At 40.0% G+C, this 25,080-nt stretch overlaps 1 protein-coding gene across 11 annotated transcripts in view; it reads left to right on the top strand.

Annotated features, from left to right (window-relative positions):
- Positions 1 to 25,080, top strand: part of ADCY7 (adenylate cyclase 7) — a 58,165-nt gene that overhangs the window by 11,329 nt on the left and 21,756 nt on the right. For 4 of the 11 annotated variants that reach the window (XM_021408592.1, XM_021408581.1, XM_021408590.1 and 1 more), the window contains exons 2-5: positions 18,770 to 19,299; positions 20,032 to 20,232; positions 22,255 to 22,416; positions 23,167 to 23,316. In XM_021408592.1, coding sequence (XP_021264267.1) covers positions 19,129 to 19,299; positions 20,032 to 20,232; positions 22,255 to 22,416; positions 23,167 to 23,316 — 684 coding nt within the window. In that variant the 5' untranslated portion in view covers positions 18,770 to 19,128. Of the gene's footprint in view, positions 1 to 987; positions 1,161 to 4,324; positions 4,449 to 5,419; positions 5,536 to 8,704; positions 8,857 to 12,330; positions 12,438 to 16,684; positions 16,846 to 18,769; positions 19,300 to 20,031; positions 20,233 to 22,254; positions 22,417 to 23,166; positions 23,317 to 25,080 lie in introns of those variants that run through there. The other 7 variants (XM_021408583.1, XM_021408582.1, XM_021408585.1 and 4 more) reach the window with 7 other exon arrangements.

The raw sequence follows: 25,080 nt of genomic DNA, 5'->3' as shown, positions 1-25,080 counted from the left end.
CCTGAAATGTTTGGCTGCTGGCTCCTGAACGAAGCAGGCTACGTGCTAGGTATGAATACAGGGTTTGTCACGTCGCACAGCCTATTGCATTTCTGCTTCATTTGTTAAATTTTTGCCTTTGAGACACTTTTTTTTCCTTCAAGCATTGTGGTATTCCCTGTTGAAAGTTTGTCAAAGACACTTAAATGGCTTAATTAAATGTCAACAGAAATATCTGAAGGATGTTGCTAGTGTAAAAGCAACTTTTGGACATGAAAACATATGGGGAGTTTTACTTTAGAAATACAAAACACGTGTACATGTTTGTGCCTTTTTCTTTCTCATTGGGAAATTGTATGTCTTTCTAAACTGGAAATGAAATGCAAAATGACTTGGTTTTGTGATTTGAGTAGGTGTATAAAGGTGTGTAAAGCATATAAAATATGCATCAAAATAGTCACAAAAGGATTGATATTCTCTATGTTTGTATTAATAACTCTTATTAAAAGCATGAGCTAAAGCTTTTACATATTTCTTTTAACTGTGGAACTCTTTCATTAGTCCTCCCCCCTTGCCTGCACTTGTAGCAGATACTTGTGGTGTGTATCTTACCGTGTGACGGTCTGAGATGGAAGAATGGTTTTTTTTCCCGTGTGAAGTTACTGTTTTTTAGGCAGCGCATGGCATGATTTAGTGGTGGAAGCATAAACCTGGCAGTCAGCAGATGCAAACTGCGTTCGTAGGGCGATCCTAGCAAGTCTGCTTTTCTTCTGGCTTTTTCTGCCTGCAGAATGCTGATACTAATAGGAGTACAGGAGGTGTTAGGTGCTCCTCTGGGAGGCCCCTGACAAAAGCAGAATGTACTCTGGGCACTAACAGTAATTTGGCTGCTGGGAGTTGCCCAAAGTGTTAGCAATCTATTCTTGCTCTTTCTGAAAAATAAAATAACAGGTCTTTTTCTAATAAGCAGAAGTCAGCTTGGATCCTGCTTTGCAGCCTGGCTTCTGCCAGTGCAGAGCTGTGGGGATGACCGCAGGGCAGCGGCTGGCTCAGCACTGACTCACAGGAAGGAGAGCCGCTGCCCGGACCGGTGCCGCTGCTCAGCTCCATCCAAGTGGTGCAACCGCAGCCCTCCGCCCTGCTCGGGGAACACGTCTCGCATCGCCTTGATTTTCAGTGGGGTAAGCCAGCCTGGCTGGGGGGAGGCTACCCTTGTGTGTACTTACTGGTCCCCCTTTACATTCTTAAGTACTTCTCCGGGAGTGTGGACTGGCTGTAACTGAACAGTCAGTGACTGCTGGCAAGTGTTAAAATGGAGAATTACTGACTGTTCTGACTGCTTGCTTAGCTGAGCAGCTGATCTTTCCTGTCACTGACCCTTCCCTAGCATCCCTCCGGGCTCAGGGCATGCGGGGGGCACAGCTCCTTCCTGCCCTCACTCTGCTCCTGCTGCCAGCTGCAGTGCCCGCCCTGGCTGTGCTGCGTTGCTGACCTGCTGGGTGTCTTAAGGGAAAAGGAACGAGAACTGAGAGGCGCCAGTAGGTTATTTTTGAGCTGAATTCACTGAGTGTGGGCCCAGAAATAGTTGCATGGTCATAACGAAACAGTGGTGTCGCGTGGTGACAAGATGGGAGCAAGCAGTGGGGAGGGAGAGAAGGGGAAGCTCTGTAAACAACTGTTACCAGCAAAGCCCCTGTCCCAGAGCTGGAGCCAGGACTGGGGATGTAGTTGTTAAAAATGAGCAGCAGAAGTTCTTCTCTAGAATTCTGTTCACTGAACTAACTTAAACCAGAGAGGGAAGGAGGTGAGTTGGGCTGGGATTGATTCATTAATGTGTGCACTTTCCAACTTGCCATAGCAGCTGTTTGGGTTTGAGTACATCCCTGGCAGCAATACCTCTTGTTTCACTAGGATGCCATTGGCCTGTTGTATTAGGATTCATTTACGTGAGCAGAAACTTTAGAAATAATGAATTAATAGTAATGGTTCACCTGTTAGATTGAACCCTACATTAAATGTACTGATTGGGTTATAAATATGAGAAAGGGATGCAATAAAACCTGTGATTTTATCCACTGCTCTGCTCTGCATTGCTGTTGCTTAGGTGTACTGAAAAAAACACCTTTAACTCTCAGATGGTCAAACCATAAATGAAGGATTTTTTCCCGCTTTCATAACTGGATTTGCGGCACTGATTGACTCTGTTTTTGTGACTGCCGTGACTATTGCTGGGAGCAGAATGACTGGCATTCTGTTATCCTTAACATGCATTCTTATTTAATTTTATATTCAAAAATAAATATAATAATATTATACAATAACTTAATTATTTTTATGTGATATTTAAAGCCCGGCATTGTGCTTCCTGCCACAGCCAAACAGACTTTCTCCTTCAAGGCTATCAATTTCTGGAAGTATGAGATTAAAGTTAAGCAAAAAATTTAAGTGCAGAAGCTGATGTTTACTGTATTGCGTTGTTCTAGTCCAAAATGATTTGTGTCTTACAAGCTTTGGACTGTTTTACTCTTAAAAAGTGTCTTAGGTATTCATTTATTTTGTCAGCACCTTGAGGATGGGTGATGGTATTAGTTCAGCCCCTAAGGGAGACGAAAGAGGGTACCCCTCACTCAAAGCCAGCCAGCAGGAGATCTTGGGAGAGCCAGAAGTTAGAAAAGGGGTTCTGAGTTCTTTGCTTTAACACAGTGGCCATCCTTCTCATTCGTAGGCTAAGAGCTTCAGATGGTTTTGAGAATTTCTATGTGCACAGGAGGGAAAGACGGGATTGCAGGCAACAGAAATGCCTCTGGAATTTATTACGCTTTAACCACAGGATGTGGTTGTAAAATAATGTCTTGGGTTTTTGGCAATGTTTGGATTTCAGGCCTGCTCTTAAATTGTACCGGACACTTTCACTTAAAGTTAAAGGCAATCAGAATTTTGAAAAGTAGGGAAATGGCTGTGACACTAGTTAAATGGGTGTTTTATGCTTCCATGGGACCTCCCTGATCTACCAGATAAGATCTTGCCAGCAGGCTATCAAGCCTAGGTTTTCTTCCTAGGTTTGCTTCTGAGGAACTTCATGGCATTTAGTTAAGTGCTTTTCTTGTGTGTGGCTGCTTGCTTTCCTCTTGTTTCTATTTTGGGTGTGAAGTCTTTGAATCATGGAGTATCTTTTAGGATGCTACCATTTGGTCAGATCATAGGGCTACTGCTTAAGTCCATTTTTTTGTCAGAATTTTCTTGATGTATAATCCTTTGAAGTGAAAAAGAAAAAAGCCAAAAGCATGTATTTTTTTCCACCAACAATAAAAGATAAACTTGGGATTTCATGGAATTCAGTTACATAGTTTAGAAGGTTTTGCCTTTTCTCAGTTTTGGATTGGTTATTTCCTAAATTGTCATTTCTGTCACTTTTTATTTCACTGTGCTCTTTGAGCTGGTTATGGATGCAGAGTTGAAGTACACCACTGTATTATCAATTTGGCATATTTTCTACCTCCTCCAGTAGATCCCAAAGCTCTCAGCTCTGTAGTGCTTGTCACTGAGGCTAATTTTGGTGTACATCCACATCTTGTCTGGGCCAGCGAATCCCTGTCACCACGAGCCCTGCCAAGGTAAAACGAGCACTAGTGCGAACGTGCTGATAGAAGGACGGTGTGTGTTGGAGCCACACTGGGATCTGGCAAAGAGCTGCCATTGATGCTGGAGAGCTGCAGCTGCAGGAGCTTGCAGAAGCCGCATGTGCTTTGCAGCTGCCTGTAGTAACAGTGTTTCTGTTCTTGCCTTACTTATTAAAAAAAAATTGCAATTCTAGATGTGAAACAGTTTAAACCTGAACTACTGTTTGCTAAGTTCTTAATTATGTAAATTCTTGCACCGGATAGAAAAACTCTAGTCACTGAGACTTAAAAGCCCTCCAGCAGTGCTACGTAACCTTTAAAACTGTTGGAGCAAGAAAGATCGTAGCAGAAAATCTTGGAGACCTTCCTAGCGGTACTTCTGGGACGAGCTCTGCATGTGTCTTATTACTTCAAACTTCCTGCTTTCAGGAAATAGTTCCCGTGTTAATGAAATACTACTCCCCAGAGAGCAGGAACCAGTCCTTGCATAAGGTCCTGTTTTCTAGGCATGTCCAGAGGGAGATCTGTAAGATGCCGGTAGCCACAGAGTTCCAGTGTAACAAAAGGTGAAATGAAGGAGGGAACTGCAGGCTGTCCAGGAGCTGCAGCCGGTACAGTCAGGCTGCTCTGCTCTGCTCTTGCTTAGAAAATTCAAAATTCGTTTTATGGGAGAAATCGATACGCTTCTGACTTTTCTTGTGGTTTTCAACGTAATTTTGAAGATAGTACTGGAGAGGAAGTAGTCCCAGTTTTATCTAATGCTGTTTTGTTCTGACTTTTGTTCCTAAGCATTTATTTCATTTCTCCAATAAGCTGTCTTAGATGTTGTTGATTAAAGTAAACTGAAAGGTAAGCATCAGTTCAATTTATATTTCTTTAGACTATTATTCAGGATAACGTGGAAGAGATTTTTTTCTGCTAGACAGTAAAGTACAAGGAAATATCTTAGTCTATGTATTAATTTTTGTTTGCTTCATTTATGCTTATTTTTAAAAAAGGTAATATGAAATGCATTTTAAGGATTTCTGAAATATATTGGAGGGTTCTTAATGATGGAGTCTAGTTTTTGTGGAAGATAACTTTAGCAGCACTATAAAATGGTGTCTGAGGATCTGCCTTTTTAAGATACTGAAGTATAGCGTGACATTTTAATAATCCAGGTTACGTATTTGCTGAACAAATCTTGTGTATACATATTCCAATAAAATTCATTTTATTGTAGATTTGATAAAAAATAATTCCAAACCCGTACCTGCTAAACACTATGCTGCTATATTTTGCCTAAAGAGACTTCAAGTGAATGTCAGTATTTCAGTTCAAAGGCGATACGAGAGACTTGCTTTAGAATTTTCTCATTCTCGGTATAAACGTGATTAATTTGATCTGAATTAAGGTATTTCCACAATTGTACAGATGCAGGATGAGCATTCAAAGTAAGGCTCGAGCACCACTTGTTATACCTATTGCCAGGGTAAATTCTTGGGACTCATTTAAGTTAATAAACAAGCCAAATAGATAACCAAAAACCTTGCAGTGCTTCTTTACAGAAGTTTGTGGAGGCGTCAACTGAACCAGTAAGAATGTCTGAGTATGGATATTGTGAACACTTTTTAAAAAACAGTATCCAAATCCAGTAATGGATTGAACTAATATTAAAATAAATAAGCCACTGAGCAAAAGTCGAGAGTATATCTCATAACTGGACCAAGAGAAAAACACGAAGGGGAGTGCATTGTAGAAGAAGAAAAATGAATCTGAACTGCTGCTTTCAGACCTTCTGTATGATTTCCATAACCACAATGAAATGTAAATTTCCACAGGCTAGTTGTTGTGCTGGTGAATGATCAGTGAGCAGATGTCTTGAGTAAAACTGGCAAAAAGAATGTTATTTTGGAGGTCTGTACTCTGAGGAGGTGTTACATTTGGATGAACTACGGTAAGTCTGGGATTTCGTCATACGAAAGTAATCCATCCCTCTCCTTGGAGCTTCTGTTAAGTCACATTTGCTATTTCTTGCAGTTAATGAACTCTCTCTAAAATTAACGGAGAACTATTTTCATGCCTGTCTTCATAGAACAAACTTCTTCATACTACAGACCTAAAGCAAAGGAAGAATCATGAAAAAATAAAGTAGTAGACAAAAGGTTTTGCTAAACAGTAAAGAGAAGAGGTTTTATTATTTGTATTACAGCTTGGCTGCAGGTTTTTCACCCTGTAGCAGTTTTAGCTTGAAAAACATTATAGACACTTTAAAAAAAATAACAACAACAACAAAAGCAATAGAAAAAAAGAAACCAAAATCAAAACCGGTGCACCATTGATCCACCAGCTCAACAGGACGTAAGCAACAAATTGGTAGGTGTGAAAAGCAGCCGCTGTTAGAGCAGCAAGGTGCAGTGCTCATGGTGGAACTGCTTAAACGTGCCTCGGTCAGAAGGAAGACAGCCTGCGCCCGGTTCTTAGGGCAGTAGGTGCCTGTGGTTAGCGCTGAGCGCGGGGAAGTTTGTCTGTCTTGCTGATCAAAAAACGGCTCAAAGTACTCAGCCTGCGTATCACTTCCTGAAACTTGCTGCTTATCAGCAGAGTGCCGTGTGCTGGCAAGCTTCAGCTACAAAAACAGAATAACCTTTTTTCCTCTCTGTAGATGTAGAAGACTTCTCTTGCTTGCCCTCTCTGTTTTCAGTGCTTGTGTTTCAGAAGCTTGCTGTCCTCCGGCCCTGGTTCTGACAACGCTTCTAGATGGGCAGCTTGATGCCAGTGAAGTTGATCTTACATATAAACTTTTGTCAGAGGCTCTGGGGAAAGTCGTATTTTCAGGAACATCCTTAAAAAAAAATAAAGCAAAATTGAATTCAGTGAAATTTTGGGAATTTGGTGTAGTCTTTAATGTAACCCTCTACTAGCTAATTAGATACACTGCAAATACAGATTACAACGATGAAGCCCTTTCGCAAATGCTGAAAACATCAATGCTCAATACTTTCTCTCCACTCCCAAATTCTCTGACCTGTGTCTTTCTGGGTCGTTTCAAAACAGCATCACAGTGTATTTCTCTAAAAAGCATTATAAAATTTCTGAAACCCCAAATGTTGGGTGTTCTCCTCCCTGTCCCACCTGAGTACCAGTAAGCAGCTGCCTGGCTCTGTCCCTGGACAGTACCAACCCATTTCTAAGAAGTGTGAGGCATCTGTCTGCTGATGACCAGGGAGTCATCCTTAATGCTAGAGAAATATGAGGGTGTGAGTGGAAACTTGCTTGGGTGTTCCAGATTGAACATGTACCTCTAATAGGACGTACAGAGGTTAAAGTCTTATTTTTATCTACCTATACACACATGTGCATATGGTATGCTCGGTGATTTCTATCTGCCTTGATAGATCAACTGTGTGAGATGTTGTCTTGCTTTTTTAAATTTTCTTTGCCTTTCACTTTTAGATCCAAGACTACCAGCAGCCTTTGTCGCACTCTTGACCTCTTTATCATCTCCAGTTTCCACCTGAGTTTTATAAATTCTGATGCCCGTTGACGTGGCTTGCTGGAGCTAACTGCTGTACAGAAGTAATCTGATTTGATTATAACTTGTCCTGGTTCTTAATACTGGACTTTTAACCCATTGTGACAGAAATGCTCCCACAGGCTTTGATGCTGAGTGGGATTGTGTCCAGATATGTAGTGTGTGTGCCTATGTGCATGTGTTCATTTGGACAGAGGCGTCTTTAGATAAGAATACAAATATTGTAAAGCATAAATATCATTATTATCTCTTATTTTAGGCTAATGAAGATAAATGCTTTCTGATAACACTGTGCTTAAGCCTTTGAGGTACAATACTGTTTTATTTTAAGAGGACAGTGTATTGTCTTCCTTGACAAAAATTCAGAGATCCAGAAATTGTCCACAGAAGTTCACATGTGGGAGCTGGTGATCTCTAAGAGAACTGCAGTGTTATGCAGTAAGATTTGGATGATTTTGAGGGCTAGGTTGAAATTGGATGAAATGAGTGATTATGCCTTTTTTTGACCATACATGTCTTGCCTAGTAGAAGGGCTCAGGAGTTGGAAAGTATAGAGGAGGATAAAAATCTTACGTGTTTCAGTTATAGCAGATAGTTTTGAAGTGATTATAACTGCAAAGAAGGAAAATGTAAATGTTGCATATTTTCCTACCAGAAATGGGAAGTATTGGTGTTAATCTTCTGCTGTATTTTGTAGAGTCCTAACTGCTTTCAAGAAGTATTCAGAAGAAATTGAAACAAGTGGAAAAATTGAGTGCCTATTTTGATTTTAGTATGTATATACTAGCAAGAATTTAACAGAAAATTACTATAGGTTTACTTGAATTCCTTTTACAATAAAATATTTTGCATCTGTGCTCATTTTGTCCCAGACTATTTGGCAGTTTCATTTGCCATTCAGTTTCCAAAGTGAACCTCTACTAAATGAGTCTTCTGGTCACCTACCTACCTGGACATAAAGTTTTCAGTTCACCACATCTTAGGAATGTGCTTTTCTGCTCTTGTGCCCCAAGACAAAGCCAATGGGCAGTGTTGGAATGTCTTCACTTTCGCGCTGGTGGTCGCTAAGCCTCTGTTTGAAGCTGCAAGCTGCAGGGAAGGAACATTTAAAAGTTGGTCTTTTAATGTTATGCTATTTTGAATTGTAGATTGTTTTATTCAGTGAAACTGCTGATGTTTCATCTCACGTGTAATAAAACTTACTGGAAAAGCATACAGATTTCATTACCAAGAATGCTATCAGTTAAGAAAAATGTTCTTCCGTTTTTAGCTGACTGTCATTTGTTGTCATTGCTTTTGAAGCACTGAGATCAGTTAGCGCAAAGGCAATACCTCTCATCAGCCTTTCACCTTCATCTCAGACATTTCCATCTATCATTAAATACTTCAGTCAAGTTACTTTCATTCTGCAACTTGTCCCAGTATAGTTAAATATTTAAGTTTTTCTTGTGTTGATTTTTCTAGGCCAAAGTTTCATTATCTACGGAGAGACTGAGTAGTATTTTTCTTCCTTGAGCTAGGAGGGTAAGAAATAGAAAAATTCTTAGTATCAGCGGTGGTCCTTAGAATATTCTTGTCTGCCTTGTTGCAGGTTGGTGTGTGGGGTGTCTCGAGGATTTGGTGTCAGGGATCATACCTGACAGGGCTGCACTCCCTCTGCTGCAGAAATTTCAGAATGATTAAAGGGACCACAGTAGAGTGAAGAAATAGTACTTTTGTTGATCAATTCTGTGGCCTGTAATGGTAAGCAAACAACAATTTTATTTCTTTTTAATCAGGAGTCTCAGTGAAACTTAGGACAATAACACCGCCAAGTAACCTGTTGTGCACAGCTCAGCCTTAGCGTTGCAGTCTTAGAAGTACTTTCTCAGTGGCCACACCCAGCTCTGGGGATTGATGGGATGTTGATCATCAGCATGATAACCTTCTGTGTGGTAGTGGCTTTGTGCTTTGCTGTTTTGGAAAGTTCTTCTGTGAACTCTGTCTTACTCCAAAGCAGTAACTGCATAGCTGTGGGTTTTCTCTTGTTCGGTTAGTTTTTTTTCAAAGAAAAGTTACTTTTGTCATTTTCTCAAGTTTTGCTGTAATTATCAAATTATTTCAAGTTTTTGGTAGTAACTATTTCTGTTCCAATACCAGCTAACTGAACTTAGTATGAGTGGATCTCAAGGGTTAAGCTGCTCCAGGATCATTTAATTTAAGCATCTGCTTTGTTTCAGCTGTTGCCTGTTGAGACACCAGTATTTCCCTTAGTGAGTCAGTGCTTCACATGATGTGGCTTTCCAGTAGCCTGCTAGTGTGGAAAAAAGTGGGGTTGGCTGCCAAGCAAAGCTTTGAAAATAAAAGATGGAGGATAAGATGAAACAAGAAGAATGATACTGGTCACAGCTTTGTGTTCAGCAGTTACAGTACCTCGACAGACGATCAAAGCTTACAGTGCAGACAGTTCTCATGAGGTATGCGGGCTGTCTGTGGAGCAGTACAACATGGAGAGCCTTATTCTGCTTTTGTTCTTTCAAAGATCCCAAAGTACCTACGCAGGCATCCATAGCATGTAGTCTGGGTGAATGACAAACGTGTACAACTCCTATACAACAATTTTGAAGTTTGCATTGCCTAAAGTATGACCAAGAATACAAGATTTCGGAAGTTTGCATCCCATTTGTGGTAGTTTATTTCAGAATGAGTCTGTTAAGGGCCTTTTAAAAAATCTAATACTGTATTTTTTCAAAACTTTCTTAAAAGAACAGTGCTTGTTTGGCTGCTGTTGTGCCCTGAGGTAGGGTACAACTGCAGAAACAATGCTTCCTGTTAGAAATGTAAGCATGTCTCCTTAGTGTGGTGCTTTCACATTTACCTTCCAAGGGAGGGAACTTCCTCATTGCAAGTGTTAGTTTTAGTTTTGGTTTTGGCTGTAAAGCCCAGATGTGGTGGTGTGACCAATATTGCATGGTTGATATTTGAAGGTGCTTGGGGAACGTTAAAATCCCTTCATAATAAATAGTGCATAGAAGTAAGATTTTTTTTTAAAAACACGTACTCCATAGGACTTAGTGTTTAAGTAGTAGTCATTAAACAAAGAGGGATAGGATTTAGTGCCTCCTTTCCTCCATTTCATAAATGTCAGGAAAGCTTTGCTTTCTGAAACTTGACAGGCGTTTTATACCTTAATAGAAATATTTGTACCCTAGTAGCACTGTGCAGTGCATTGTTCTAGGTACTGATGCAGAGTTGCTTCCTTTCCGTTGTCCATCTCTCGGCCTTGGGCTGAGTTTCACTTCTGAAGTGAAGCTGCCTGCAGATCTCTTTGCTTCTGGAGGAATACTAACGCGAAGAATGCTGCAGATGAATAAGCAGAAGATCAGATGGAAAGAACAATCTTTGCCTTCGGCAGCAAACATGAGCAATGTGGTTCTTGTATTATTATTTACTCTTGAATTTTGTTGATGCTGTTTGATAAAATTCCTTAGAAAAATGCTTAGTTCTGTAACAGCTTTTGAAGACAGAGTATATTAGGAAAATAGTACTGATTCATGCCTTGAGCAGCCCTACAGGTCGGTTACCTACTACTCGGTGACATATTTTTGATATGAATGTCTTTGCTGTTCATGCTTCCAAAAATCTAAAGTCTGGAAAAAAAAGAAAAGCCTGAGAAAGCAAGGTGGTTGGGTTCAGTGCATTTGTGCAGCCACAGCTATGTCTGTCTGTATTTCTACTCAGTGTGTGGAAGTACTGCAGAGAGAAAAGAGGTTTTCATCTTTGAGCCTGCTTCTCTATTTCACTGTCTTTAGTTGAACTGAACCTAAATCTAAACAGCAAGTGGTTTCTTATCTTGCTCAGGACAGGTTTTATCTTCCTCCCGCCCACAGCGTGCCCCTTATCCCTTGCCGTATTATGATTGCACCTGTTCTGTGCAAATATACTATTTACCCTAGAGGTGGGAAACACACATTTATCTGGAACTGTAACACTCCCCCTAAATAACTAAATGAGACGGTGGGGGGGGGAAGATAAGGGTAACGTGGGATGCCTGTTGCAGTTGCTGTGATTTATTTATTTTTTTGAACATCTCCTGGCATACCTAGCTGTAATTAGAAGAGTCAAGTTACATCCGTGTACTCTGGCTCTGTCACATCAGCAGTCTGTGCTTCTTGATTGCTTTAGTGAGAGAGAAAAACAGAGGCATATTTAAGCATTGCTATATGAATGAGAGAGATTCAATTCTAGGTGTAATTCAGCTGAGCTAGGGTAGCTTGTCAGCCTTAGCATTGTTCAGTTTGCCGTATGCTTATAGTTCTGTATCCTAAATGATGACGTCTGAGAGAATCTTGTCAGTTTGAATGTTACCTCTCAAAGTGATTTTTCTTTTCTTAGCGCTAATTTCAGTTTTGACTGAGTATTACTTACTGTAATGTATTTCCTCCCCACCCTCATTAAAAAAATCTGAAAGCATCAGGGAGTTCAATTTCTCTTAAAATTATAGATATTCAATAGGAAATATTGAGGTTTTTCTGTATAGTAAATGCTATTTTTACCTGTAGTCTTCAAGCTAAATATGCTGGGGAGGTTTTTGGTGGTTTTTTTCTTTTTCCAAATGTCTTATATGTAGCTTAATATTGCTGTTTTATTACTACAAAAAACTGCAAGCATTCTGCTTTTGATATGAATGTCTGTGCTGTTCATTATTCCAAAAATCTAGAGTCTGGAAAAAAAGAAAAGTGGAAATTATACAATGAAAACTTACCCGGACTTCTGAGGACATGGTGTTCAAAGATATGACTTTTAAATAGATCACTGAGAACCTAGTGTAAGTGGGATATTGACTTTTGTAGTTGTAAGTTCAATTTTAAACCAGTTAAAGTCAGAAAATCTATCAGTGAGATAGGACAGAGTGTCTGGGACTCATGAAGCAATCACGCACCTTGGACTTTGGAAGATAGAAAGCACAGCTGAATTCCTTCTTATGTGATATGTTGTTTTACACCCTAGAGTTGGCTGCTTATGAAAATCAGCATTATGAAAGGGCTTCTTTTTTTTTTCCTGCTGAGATAGAAATAGAAGTTAATTATAAGGCCTAATAGATTTTTTGGTTGAACTGTCATTGCACAGTAAACCATCTTGGAACATTAGCAAACCCTCCCATCTAATTCAGTTGCACTGCTGAGGCTATATGGATTCTTTTTCCTTCCTTACCAGCTTATCTTATCCTCAAAGCAGATCCTGTAACCATCATGGTATTTAGACACGAACACCACCACCCTGCCCCAGATCCAGAGGTGATGTTATCGCTGTGCTTTCCTTGGGCTGCAGACCCGTGGGAAGGGGTGAGTCAGTTGCCAAGCTCTCCTACATGCGGTTTGCCTGGTGCCTTTCCAAATGCTAGGCCAGCTCAGAGCTCTGCAGCCACCTTCGCTCACTGACACACTCCAGCACCATGACAGAGACGTGACCACCAAGGCTGACTGACTCGCTGTTGCTTTGGTGGCCAGCTCAGCCCCGAAGCTACTGGGTGCCCGGGGAGGCTTTGTGCCTCAGGAGAGGGGCCTGGGTGGGAGACCTCCTTCTGGCGTTCAGAGCCACCTATGTGACTTGGGTTGGGGAGAATATACCCTCTGAAGTCTCACACCTTCCACTTCTGCTAGTGACTGGAAAATCATTTTTAAATTACTACTGCACATCTTGTTCTGATTTTAAAGGCTACTGTAGAATGAGCAGCGCAAGAAGCAGCAATCTATTCAGAAAAGAATGTGAATAGAAAAAGTTTGTTTTAATCTTTCTTTGCAGAGTGTTTAGCCCTACTGTTACAGCTCTCAAAGTGCATAGTCATAATGTCATATTTTAACCTTTGTTCTGTTTCATTAATAGTGAGCATTCTGATGAGTGGTGGGGCTACTTCTACCTCCTGATTTTTTTTTCCAATTGACAGACTGTTTTGTATGTAAAGTGAGTTTTGAGTGATGAGTGGAAAATAGAAGGTTAATCTAGATAAGATTTGTTTCTGTATTCCAGAAGAACCTCTCCAGAAATTAAACATAAATAAGAAAGGTGGAATGTCACATGAAAGGCTTCAAAATGTAAAAATGATTTACCTTTGTAAAGAGACTTACCTGCACACGTGACATTTACTGCTGATAGCAGATAAGTCATTAAAAACGTCAGTTCTCCTTTTAATATCCTCCTAGGAGTAGAAAAGTCCAAGAGGGCTGCAGGCTAGCACTTGGAAGCAACTTCTGAAAGGAAGTTGTCTTTAGCGTGGGCGGTGTTTCCTATGGTGACTGCTATGATGTACTCACAATCCAAAAGGATTGCAAACCTTTGTTTCCCAATCTAAATGAGTTGTGCGGTCTGCTGGACTGTAGATTATTTTTGTCTGATTTTCATAACTCATCTAGCAATACTCTTTCAATAATCCTATTTGGTATTTAGAGATTCCCAATTCCCTTGTAATATCTGCTAATGGGTAATTATGGTCAGCAATCACTCTTGTCGTGCAAATTGCTGAAGTCATTTCAGAAACACTGTTGACATTTGCGTGAAACAAAAGATGGAATAAAAATTAAAAGTGTATCCTCTTTCTTTGATACCATAGTAGTTAAAAATAGAAGAACTGGTTCTGCTTGCTTTTGTGCTGTGGTTATGGAGAGGAATAAGGCAGTAGATATCATCTTACTTGATTCTTGCTATTAGGGATTGTTTTTAATGTTTCATTGATGAGACTGCTGTTTAGTGAACAGCAAGATTTGAGTTCTTGGCAAATGAACAGCTAAGTGGAAAAATAAGTACTTTTAGAACTATTGAGGCAGTTACCAAGAATGTGTTTGCGACTGCATTGATAATTTCCAAATGGAAAGCAGAACTGCTGCACACTCAGATCCTGCTTGGAAAGATGTTGACTTGAACAGCAGCTGTAGGGATAATACTTTTAAGGAAAAGGGAGAAAGGATGCGATTCCTGGCCATCTGCATCGCAGTCATGAATGAGAGACTGAGTGGGAGGATACAGCTTTGCCAGATCCACTCTGCGGTCTGAGACAGAGCTAGCACCTGAAAATGGTTTGTGCTCTGTAGATCAAGAGAATAAAGGAGGGCCGTACCAAGAGCTTTCTGCTGTTATCAGTCTGATTTTTGTATCAGGTAGCATATCATTCTGTCTGTTGCTCTGCCTTGCACTGTCAGTGAGGAAGAATACTGTTTGTGCCACAGGAAAGCCTCAGTGATGTGAAGCTCTCTGCTGCTCCCTCAAAGCCTGAGATCTCCCTGCTCGCCCTGCCCTGGCACTGATCCTTGCAGGCAGCTGCGGGAAAGGAAGCTGCTGAAGTTACCCCATCCTACTGGGCTGACGTGTGACCCGCACCATGTTACAAACATAGAAGGAAATAGAAAAGGGCCGGAGCAATGTTGCTGAAGCAAATGCTTCTGCGTACCGTGGGGGAAAACTGGTGAGCCTCTGCCACTTCCTGGAGGAGTAGATGGAAAGTGCAGGGTGAACGGCCAGGAGATGGGTGCAGGTAGAAAACCAGCCCTAAGCAGGCAGGGGGAACTAGGGGCTTTCTGAAGGTAAGATGTTTGCCCAAGCTGCAGGAGAGGCTGCTGGAGGTGAAACAAAGAGCTGTTGAACAGATATCCCTAACTCCTGCTTGTGGAGAGATCTGGGACCCAGGGGCAAGACACCTCAGTTATTACCAGGACAAAGGTTTAAGCTGAACTTTTGATCTCAGTATATTTTTAGAGGCATCTAAAGAAGCCCAGGGCTTCATAGCATTTACCCATTTAATATTGTTTCGGAGAAATTAGGCCTTCGGGGCCAGAGGCTTTAAATGGCTTATGACATGCAGGAATGTGATGTGATTCCATTTCAGGTCAACAGAAAAAAAATTCACTTGATTTCTACTCGCTGTTCAGTGCATGTTTATCTGCACTGGATGCAGAATGCACATATAGGGCTGAATAAGTCACTGGGAGGCAGAAATCACCTCTATCTCCCAAACAATTACATTAATTACAGATACTCACCTGGAATGAAATTTGAGGCACTGACAAAGTAATTTGGGTCGTTGTCAGGTATTAGAATGGAAAATAGAGCACTGATACACCTCAGAAAGCAGCATTGGCCTATCTGGAAAAGAAGGTGGGAGAAATGGTTTGTTTAGTAACTAGCTCTATTATGAAAATTTATCTGCAAGCAAATGGCTGGAGGAAGGCTGTTCCCCAGTGAGATGGTGCATGCTGCTCAGGACAAAGCTGGAGATGGCAGGTGAGGTAAGTTCTTGCAGCCGTGAGGGCACAGGAGTTTGATCACCCCCTGTTGTTTGTGTGGTGTGAGGTTCCAGATTAGTTTTTCCCTGTGACCAGACTTGCTTTTCTGTAATCACTTATCTTAAGCCAACTGTAAAAGAAGGAGTTTACTCTGACTTCTTGTAGTATTACTTGTTAGTGTAGCCTGTGATATCATGTTTCTGTTAGTTTTGTTTTTGTTTTGTTTTAAGCACTTGGTCTCTCTAGGCTCTGTTGTGCACTCAAAACTATTCTGAGACTGCTGAGTCCAGGCCGATTCCTAAGAAAATGTTTTGTGTTGACACAAAGCACTGTGGACAGGCTTGCTAGTGCCAGAGAACAGAAGAGCTCCAGTCCAAGCCTGGAACTTCTGTTCCAGGTAGCTTCCACAGTCTGTTATAACAAAATCCTACAGCTTTGTCAGTAGGAGACTGGAGAGTTTAGCAATGCCTGACGATTGTTTTTAATGGAAAGCAAAGCGTAGAGCCTTCAGAAATAAGCAGATCTGTAGAAAACATTGTCTTTTTTTCCCTGGTGAGCCAGAGGAGGCTGTGTGCCTTCGTGTGTGTGTGCCAAATCCAGCCTAGTGCTTACCTAAGTAAGTTTCTGTTGCTGAATATGAATGCAGCTTTGTTTCCATTGGCTTGAACCAGAATGGATTTACAAGGCTACTGTAGCAGTTCTGATTCAGGTTCTGGAAGGTGTCTTACTGCTGTGGGTCTTCGGTTGTTGTTTTTCTTGTTTGTTTATTTGTTTTTGTCGATCACATCTGGAGTTCTTGCGTATTGGTTGGAGAGATGCATTCATCTGACCTTGTGTTTGTCACATTAACTGGCATGCAGATGTCTGGAGCTCATCTGGATCTGACTGAATGTTGTGTATTTCTTTTGTAGGCATTCTTGTCAGTTCTCAGTGCAGTTTCCCATCCATGCTGTTTGGGTTATTTTCTATATACACATACCAAAATAATCTTGTTGACAAATTGTTCCTTCTCCTTTCCAATTCTCCAGAATAGAAGGGAAGACTTCCAAAGAAAGGATGCTTTTTCTTGTTAAGGTGATGACCAGAGCTCCAAATCTAGTCCCTGCTTGGCTTGCTGTGTTTGCTGCTGGTATTTCTGGGAGTGCTGTTGGGTTTTGTGGTCTGTCACCATTTCAGGGTTACACCTCTCTTGTGGTGTGAGAACACCAAATCTCCAAGAAGCTGACCTAAAAAAGTAAAAGTGGTACTGTTGAGGAACAGTGCTCATGTGATCCTTAAATACTTAAGCAGGAGTGCCTTCCATCGGTGATGTTGCGTTGTCATCTGTGAGACAGAAAATTCTTTGGATTTATTCCTCTCCCAGGTCTTTCTTCTGTGTTTTAAGATGGCTTTAGGAAAGAGTTCGAAGGAAGGGCACCTAAAGTGGGGACTTCCAGCTAGGTCTGTCAGCTTCGTGAACAGAAGATTTGTTTTTTAAGTAAGTTAAATTACTGGAAAGAATTAATATCTAATGTTTGTTTGTTTTAAAACAAGTCATACAATGCTTACAGTTTTGGAGGAGCAAAAGTTGCTGTGTGGTTCTTTTTCAGCAGGGTTCTGGCAGTGACAGTGGACACGGGGTGCAAATTGAATCTAGTCTTGAACTGAATTATCTCAAAGTTTTTGGTAGCGTATTACAGATTCCTGTTAAACTATGAAGTACTGTTTTGGGATTTTTGTACTTAACAGAGTTTTTGAGAAGAAAATGCTATGACCCAGGCCTTGTTCGTAATTATGTGTATGTCAGTGATTATCAGCGAAGGAGTAAATGAATTGATAAGCTAGCACTCTCTGTACTATTAAAAGCAATTAAGTCATTGACAAGACACATCTCTGACTTTGTGTCTTGTAAAACTCTTTAATGATATTCAGAGAGAGCTCCAAGTTAATATTTAACAGCTTTTTCATCTTTTGAACTAATGTTAGAACTAATTAGACAACTGAACGAGAGCCACGGTGTAGTTCCGTAGAATAGATTGTCCCTGGTGGGGTCTTTTCATGGACGTGATCAGAAGAATAAATTGCAGAATGAAAGCTGTGAATTCATTTTCTTCCTGGATTTCAGAGTCAGTAGTCCGAGATAGGATTGTATGTGGCTCATAATTGTGAATGTATGACTGCTTAGCAATTAATAGTTATTTTTAGACAACAGATTTGATTTTGCAAGCTGGAGGGGGGAAAAAAGGCATCTCAAAATATTTATTATCATAAAAATCAGTTTTCTGCAATTATATTAAAGAATTTGTCTTCTGAGTAGTGAATTTTTTGTCTTTGGAGTGAGTTACAGCTGAAACCTTCCCACTGCCAGCAGTGTATCATCTTTCCCACTGAAGGGCTAATTCAGATGGAGATTTGTCCCACTGTCTGCAACTTCTGATGTATTTTTCTGAAGAAACCATCCTATGCTGGAGTGAAGCAATTTGGCAGTCACCTGTATGACGTGGATAAGATGATATTGGAGCACGATGTGACTATTTTAATCTTGTCTTGGCTTCTCCTTTACTTTGACTGTCAATGATTTCTGTGATGCATTTGCACACACAACACAGCTTTTTATGATTAATGCAAGTTTATGATACACTGTGAGCAAGAGGTTATTTTCTCATTTTTCTGCAGAAATTCACTTTTTTTGGTCCGGTCTCAGTATGGAACGTCTATTTATTCCTTCTTGGTTGTTAGTGAAAGGGTGGTATATTAATGTTTGGCTGTGTTTACATAGGCTAAATCATTCAGTATGCTTTCTGAAACTATTTTTCTTTCATACCACTCCTGATTGCAATGTGAATGCAGTGTGAACACGTGTGGTTAAACGTTTTGTCTTTTGACAGTAACTGGCTAGAATTTGGGTTTCGTTTCAGCTAGTTCTTTCTCCCCAGATAAATAGGCACCATGGTGACGGCAGTCAAGTGACAAAGAAGCCGCCGTCCTGTTATCAAGTTCTAATAAAACTTCTCCTGAAAGCCTGTTTTTCATGCTTCCCTCCATCCCATCCCCCTGCTTTTTTGTTTTGCTTTATGTCTTTTGGCACAGAATGAGTTATATTCGTGAATCTATTTGGAAAGCATTGGTCATTAGTAATTAACAATACAGTTTGTTCCTTAATGTTCATTGCTAATAGAGCACACCGATTGCTGCAGAAACACTATTAACTGGAGATGAATGCAGTATGCGCGGCTTGATGCTGAGTGTCTTTTTTTTCATATAGCTGAGTGAATTTTGGCTTGGACAGAATTATATTATTTTCTCATTTTCTTTCCTTTTAGTCAAAACAGTGTGAAAGGAGGTGCTTTTTTCCTTTTCTTGTGGAACACTGTGTCTGTTCAGCTGAAGTCAATTAATTTAATTTTATCTTCTCTCAACAGAGCTCATCCCAGGAAGTGAAATTCGAGCTTGCTGAAAGAAGTCCTGCAAAATAATAATTGGAGTAAAAAAAAAAAAAAGCCATAAAAAAAATCCAAGCAGCACAAATATGCACTGATTTAGAGATTCATGTATGAAACTGCTGGTTTTGGGAAGACTGACTGTCTTGCTTTTGTAAGTGTTGGGAATCTGAAGTTCATGCTCATGAGAAGTCAAACCGGAGAGCCCGGGTTACTCGGTGCGGCTGCAGATTGCAGAGGCAACAGTGACGAGTCAAACATTCTCTGTGAAGCAGGAGTTTCAGCTGTGTCCTTGTGTGTGCATTGGCAACTGAGAGGAATAGTGGCCAGCCTGGGATAAAATGCCAGCTAGGGGTAAATATTTCTTCAATGAAAGTGATGACTGCAGGATAACAGACCCTCTCTATGAGAAGTACCGCTATACAAGCCAGCAGCTTCCACTCCTGCTATTGCTGCTCTTCATTGCCATCATCTTCTGGACTACACTAATTATAATCTTTTTTGTCAAAGATGTGAGTATTGGTCAGTATTCATTTAGCAAAGTGTAGGGATCCCGTAGGCATAGGAAAGATGCAGCTTAAAGAAATTTGCAGTTTTGCATATTATGATTCTGTTTAAAATTAAAAAAGTAAAATAAAAATTTTCATGTTCTTCAAGTAATCCCAGTTGACAGCTGTTAAAAAGGGGAGCTGATCTAAAGATAACATTGTAAAAGGGTGATGAGGAAGCTGTTAAAGTCCTTTATTGCCTTCTAACACTGCTCTCCACATGCAGTGCTGCATGAGAGTGTGTCTTTAGGTTAATTGCTAAAGAGATTTAATCGTACCAATTGTACTCGTAAACTGTTTCACTTTTATTCCTTTAAAAAAGGAAAGTAGCAACAATATTCATGTGTTTTGCAAGTCATCCTCTGTAAAACTTGGAAAAGAACTGTTACACCACTTTTAGCAAAGCTTGAATTCCTTAAATGCATTTTTCAGAGTTAAAGCTTATCTTAAAAGACAACAACAAAAAGATTAGTTTGGGAAATGGAAATGGTGAAACTGGGTAGACTGGATATCTACAATAGCATTTATTGTCTCTGAATGTATGAATAGCAGAAAGCGTTAATGCTGCCGCAGCTCTTACACTATGCTCACCTGAGTTCTGAGCTTAGCTGTTTCTGGGAGAGTACAGATGAATTTTCCATTTTTGTCTAATGGAGAAGGTTGGAGCAAACATAATGCTTTCTTTTGCTTTTTCAGGAAGCACATGTTCATCTTGCCTTCATTATTGCAGTATGTGCTGTTCTTGTCATATTTTCAGTCATGTACTTACTTTTATGTATCGAATCCTTATTTCGGAGATGGCTAACGTTATTTGGAGTTACCATTTGGATTTGCTTCTTAGCGATAGGTTACATTCCTCTTCTTGAACGAGAAAATTATTTTTCAGCATGGGAACAGGTATGTATTTTCTGATTATTCAAGTATTTACTATAAAACCTGCAGTCACTACGTGTGGATTGGCTTGTTTTTGCTTTTGTTTTTTTTTGTTTTTTGGCTTTTGTTTTGGCTTTATTTTTTCTGAATATTATAACTGCATAAAGCTGGTTTTCTGAGATTTAGCATGCTTTCCTGGATTAGTTCATACTGTGGTCAGTTTTAGTTTGTTTTCTGACCATGAAAATACAGTTCAGCTAAGAAGACTGTGTAACTGCACGCTTCTATTTAGGAACTGCATCTTTCAGTTGTAATTTTATTTCCATGTAATCAGGTTAAAACTTAATATTTATTGATTCATTTTTAAGAGAATTTTGCATTAATAATGCTAGCTTTTCTTAATTTCTGTGTGTCAAAGTGGTGTTCAAGAAATGTGTAAAGGACTCTAGAACTGGGTGTGCCCTAGAGAGCATGTTTTCACTTCAGTGGGAGAGGTGAACAATAAGAATTAATGACATGTCCTAGCATAGCTGGGTGTGGTTCAAGTTCGTTACTTGGTGTCTCTGATCAGAAGACTGGCAATTTCATGATGCCAAAAATACCATAATCTGTAGGAAACTCCTCCTAAGCTCTCATAATATAAACAGAAGAGTTTTTAATAAAATAGAGTTTTTATCTTGTTTTACTGACTCTTCCCCTTCCCCTCTTTATTTCAGATAAAGAAAGATATAAATCATGAGTTAAACAACCCATATCTGATTGTATTATGGCCCGAATCCAGTATTTACAGTTGCTATTCAGCATTTTTTGATTTAAGAAAGAAGATATCATCTTAAGGAAAAAAAAAAACACCAAAATCTAGTTATTAATTATAGGTAAAAACATGTAATTAAGCAATATTTGGTTCTGTTGCCTTCAGTGCTGCAACCCAGTGGCTTGTGTCGTTGTCACTTGGTAATAATGTTGATATAAAGCAAAAAATATAAGGCAACTATAGATTAGAAAGCAGAAGCGAATAGGTGAATTCCAAAATTTTACTGCAAGTTCTTAATTTATCACAGATTGAGGCCACTATTTAAATGCAGTTCAACCTCTGCTTGTCTGTGCTTATAAAAATACTGCACATCATTCAGAATGATCTGATGATGGTTGTACGTATCGTAGAGGAAGTTTTTGGTGCAAATGAAATAGTAAAGATGAACGTTTAAAAGGTTACTTTAGTTGGATGAAAACTTTTATTTGTTTGTTTGCTTATTACTTTCTGTCTCAGTGAAGAAATCTATGCTGATAAGCATTTCACTGTAGTCTGGGCCATGAAGCTTCCTTGAAGGAAGTTGCTGCTCTGAGCAGCAGAGCTGAGTTGAGCTGCAATGGGGAGATAGAGCTGAGCCAGAAACACTGCCGTATTTTCTTCTGATTGGAATTGTTGCTTTCCGTGTCTATGGACTAATGCTATAACAAATCTATAAATACGGATATAACTTCTGTAGACGTTCCTTCTTATCCCTAGGAGTATAGCAGAACATCGTGCATTTTGTAAAATCTCTGCTGTTAAATACATAGTTGGTGGCAATAGTGATTATTCTCTTGTGTCAGCACTGGGAGCTATTATTTGGGCTTTGGGTTTTATCAAATATGGAGAACTAAACAAGTAACCTGGTGCTTTTAAGATTAAAATACTAACTTGGAGAAGGTGAGAAGTTCCATTCTATTCAGTTTTGCTGTCCTTGCAATGCCCTCTTCCTGATACATAAAGTGCATCTTCAACTGTAATGGAAGAGCTAAGAGTAAAGGGCAAGGACAACAGAAAAAATTAAGTGATATGTCATGTTTATTGTTTTATTTTTGAATCTATAACTACTAATTCCCTCAAAGCTTCTAGGCCTACTTCCTTTATTATGTTTTTAACTCTGCTTTAGAAATGTCAATATTTCATTGTTCAGCTTGAAAATGAGAAGAATGCTACTACTTTCCTTCTTTAGTGAGTTTTGTTAAACACATAATAATGTGTGATTAACTGTTTTGTTTTTTTCCCCCTTTCTACAGGTGCCATTTTTTCTGTTCATAATCTTCACAGTTTATACCATGCTACCCTTTGGGATGAAAGCTGCAGTCATAATTAGTGTTCTTTCTGCTCTCTCCCATATTATTGTGCTAAGTGTATTATCCAAAGATTCTCATGCAGATAAGGGATCCATTCTGTTTCAGGTAAGGAAAAGCTACTTTAAGTGATTAAATCTCCTAGTCATGTTACCATTTGATATTGGCCTAACTGTTCTGTTTAGATTAAGTTCCAAACTTCCACTAAGTTCAAGGATTTGGATCTTAAGCCCATGTCTATTTTGCATGCTTTCAATTAAAATGTATTTAGGTTCATTTATAATACATTTTGATTTTCTGACTTAAGTGGAAGAAGCAGAATTTCTTAACTGTTACTCAACATAAGACAAACTTTGTCACAATCTTTCTTCCCAATCTGTGCTGTTCAGATGGGTCCTATCTTCATCTGACACTGCCTACTGGGTGGATCAAAAGGGTGTGGGAGTGCTACAGGAACCTTTCAGAGCTCCTGGCCCTTATTTATAGGGTGTGTTCAAAGCAGCACCCTGCTCTTTTAATGCAGATATTTGTCAGACTTCACACAGCATGCTGATGCATGGTTTTGTAGACTGTATTCTCCCAAAGTCAATCACTGGTGTCTGCAAATAAGTGTTAAGTGATACAGCAGAGTTGTTTCATTGTTCTACTGTATGTTCCCCCAGGAGTGCCCGTTACAGTGTAAGTTAGCTTCTGTTGTCCAGGTACATCCTGGCCAATGGAAATGCTGTCATTTGGTGTGTAAGAAGGTAAGGGGAAAATGGAACGATGCCTGGGATCAATTATTTTTAAGGAGCAAGTAAGCGTACTGAGGAAATATCAGTGACCGTTCTGCAGTAGGTAAATATTTTTCTTGTGCAGGTACTTGCCAATGCTGTCATTTTCCTTTGTGGTAATTTGATGGGTGCATTTCACAAACGCCAAATGCAGGTTGCTTCGTGGGATTTGTACAGATACACATTAAAGTGCATTCAGGTCCGAATGAAACTGAAGATTGAGAAGAGGCAACAAGTGAGTGACGTGATTCTCGCTATGAATTGCTTGTTTTCGTTTCTCAAATCGGTTTGTGATTAATGTTCATAGAAAGGCTTGGGCCAATCTTCGTTATACCCACCTCATATCAAAAATAAAAGTTGTGCCATTAGTAACAAAAGAAGGAAGTTCAAAGGAGGAAGCTGCTGCATACGTCTTGTCTGTATGAAAATCACAGCATTTGTAGCAAGGATGTAGCTGCGAGTTATTTCAGCTAACTTGTATTTCCTAGCACTAAAGGTTGATGGGACTGACCTAAGGTAACCCAAAAGAACATGTCCTTAATGTCCTGACAGATACTTGTGAGGTAATTTCAAGTTTTGTGCTTCCCTTTGTTATGGATTTTCTTTGAAATTCTGCAGTATTGTTTCTTCTTTTATTTTCTTGTCTCACAAACGGTTTTTCTTTTGGTACAAGGAGAAAATTGAAACTTAAGTGAGAAAAAAATCATATAATATATTACAGTTTGGAGTATGATAACATTTATATCTCTAAACTCCGGTGGTATTTAAAGAGTAAGCAAGGAACTTTAATCTGCTACTGAGGAAGGATTGTAAGGAAGTATCAAAGCTGAAAGTAGCGTGCCTTTCTTTTATCCTGGTGCGAGCAGGGTTAGGAACAGCAGCTCTGGAAGGCTGATGTGAGCTGAGTTCTCTGCCCACAAGTTCCTAGATAAAAGGAAGGGGCTGAGAAGTGACTGACTTGAGTGAATTGAAGAGAAATGCCACGCTGCTAATGCAGCCTATCCTCTGATGCTAATCTTGTGAGATGGGATGACAAACCTGCTCGGAAACCCTGGCAGAAAGCTGTTCCCTGTGCAACAGCCGGGGAAGTATTTAAGCAGCTTACAGAAGCACTGTGCTTCTATCCTTGGGTGATGTGGTAACTTGCACGAGTTTTATGGTTGCTTTTTTGAAGTGCAGATGAGCTGAAGTCTATGGGCAGTTTACTTTTCATCTGTGTTGCAATGTGCGAGACAATTCTGAGTTGCCTTTTTGGCACCCATTTTTTCCCTATAAAGATAATACAAGAACTGCAGGTCAGGGTTCATCATCACTTCCTTGAAAGCTGTGTGACATGTCAGCATCACATGGCCCCACTGCATGCAGTGGCCACTGTTCTTGTTTAAGTCATTCCCCAGAGTTGACTCTCCTAATAATAAAACGCTGGAGGAGAGAAAGGAGACGTTTCTAGTTCTGGGAGGCAGTCTCGAGCCAAACTGCTGTCTAGGGCTAGTTTAGTCAGGTGCTTGATGGACTCCTCCTTCCCTGTGATCCCAAGGCATTTATTTTTGGTGGCAAGTGCTGGTTAAGCAATCCTGGCAGCTTGTTCCCGTCTGTGGACTGCTGCACAGTTGCTTGGGAAAAGGGGACAAAGTTTTAGGCAGAAGGGACAGAGTTTTACTCAGTTACACAATCTTCTGGCTTTGCTGGCACTGTCATCAGAAAAAGTTCCTGCTTGGAGCCGCTCCACGCAGCGTTTCCTATTCTGTGGTGACTGTGCCTATGGAGCAGCAGAGCCCTTCCTGGATTAAGAGTACTATTCTTTTGTATTCCTCTTCTGCCCAGCAGCTTCATGCTGTCTTCTTTGAAGAAAAGGCTTTTAAGACAAAGCCAGTGTAACTGATAATATGCTGAATATGCAAATAATGTAAGTGGTTTATGAAAAGATTTATTCTCGCTTGGCTCAGAAGAGTTTCATTTCAATGGCATCAGTTGCTGGTTTGCTCTGTTTGAGGGTTTT

This window comes from Numida meleagris, chromosome 10 (genome assembly GCF_002078875.1).
Source record: "Numida meleagris isolate 19003 breed g44 Domestic line chromosome 10, NumMel1.0, whole genome shotgun sequence".
Classification (NCBI taxonomy): domain Eukaryota; kingdom Metazoa; phylum Chordata; class Aves; order Galliformes; family Numididae; genus Numida; species Numida meleagris.
This window is presented reverse-complemented; position numbering and strand designations above follow the sequence as displayed.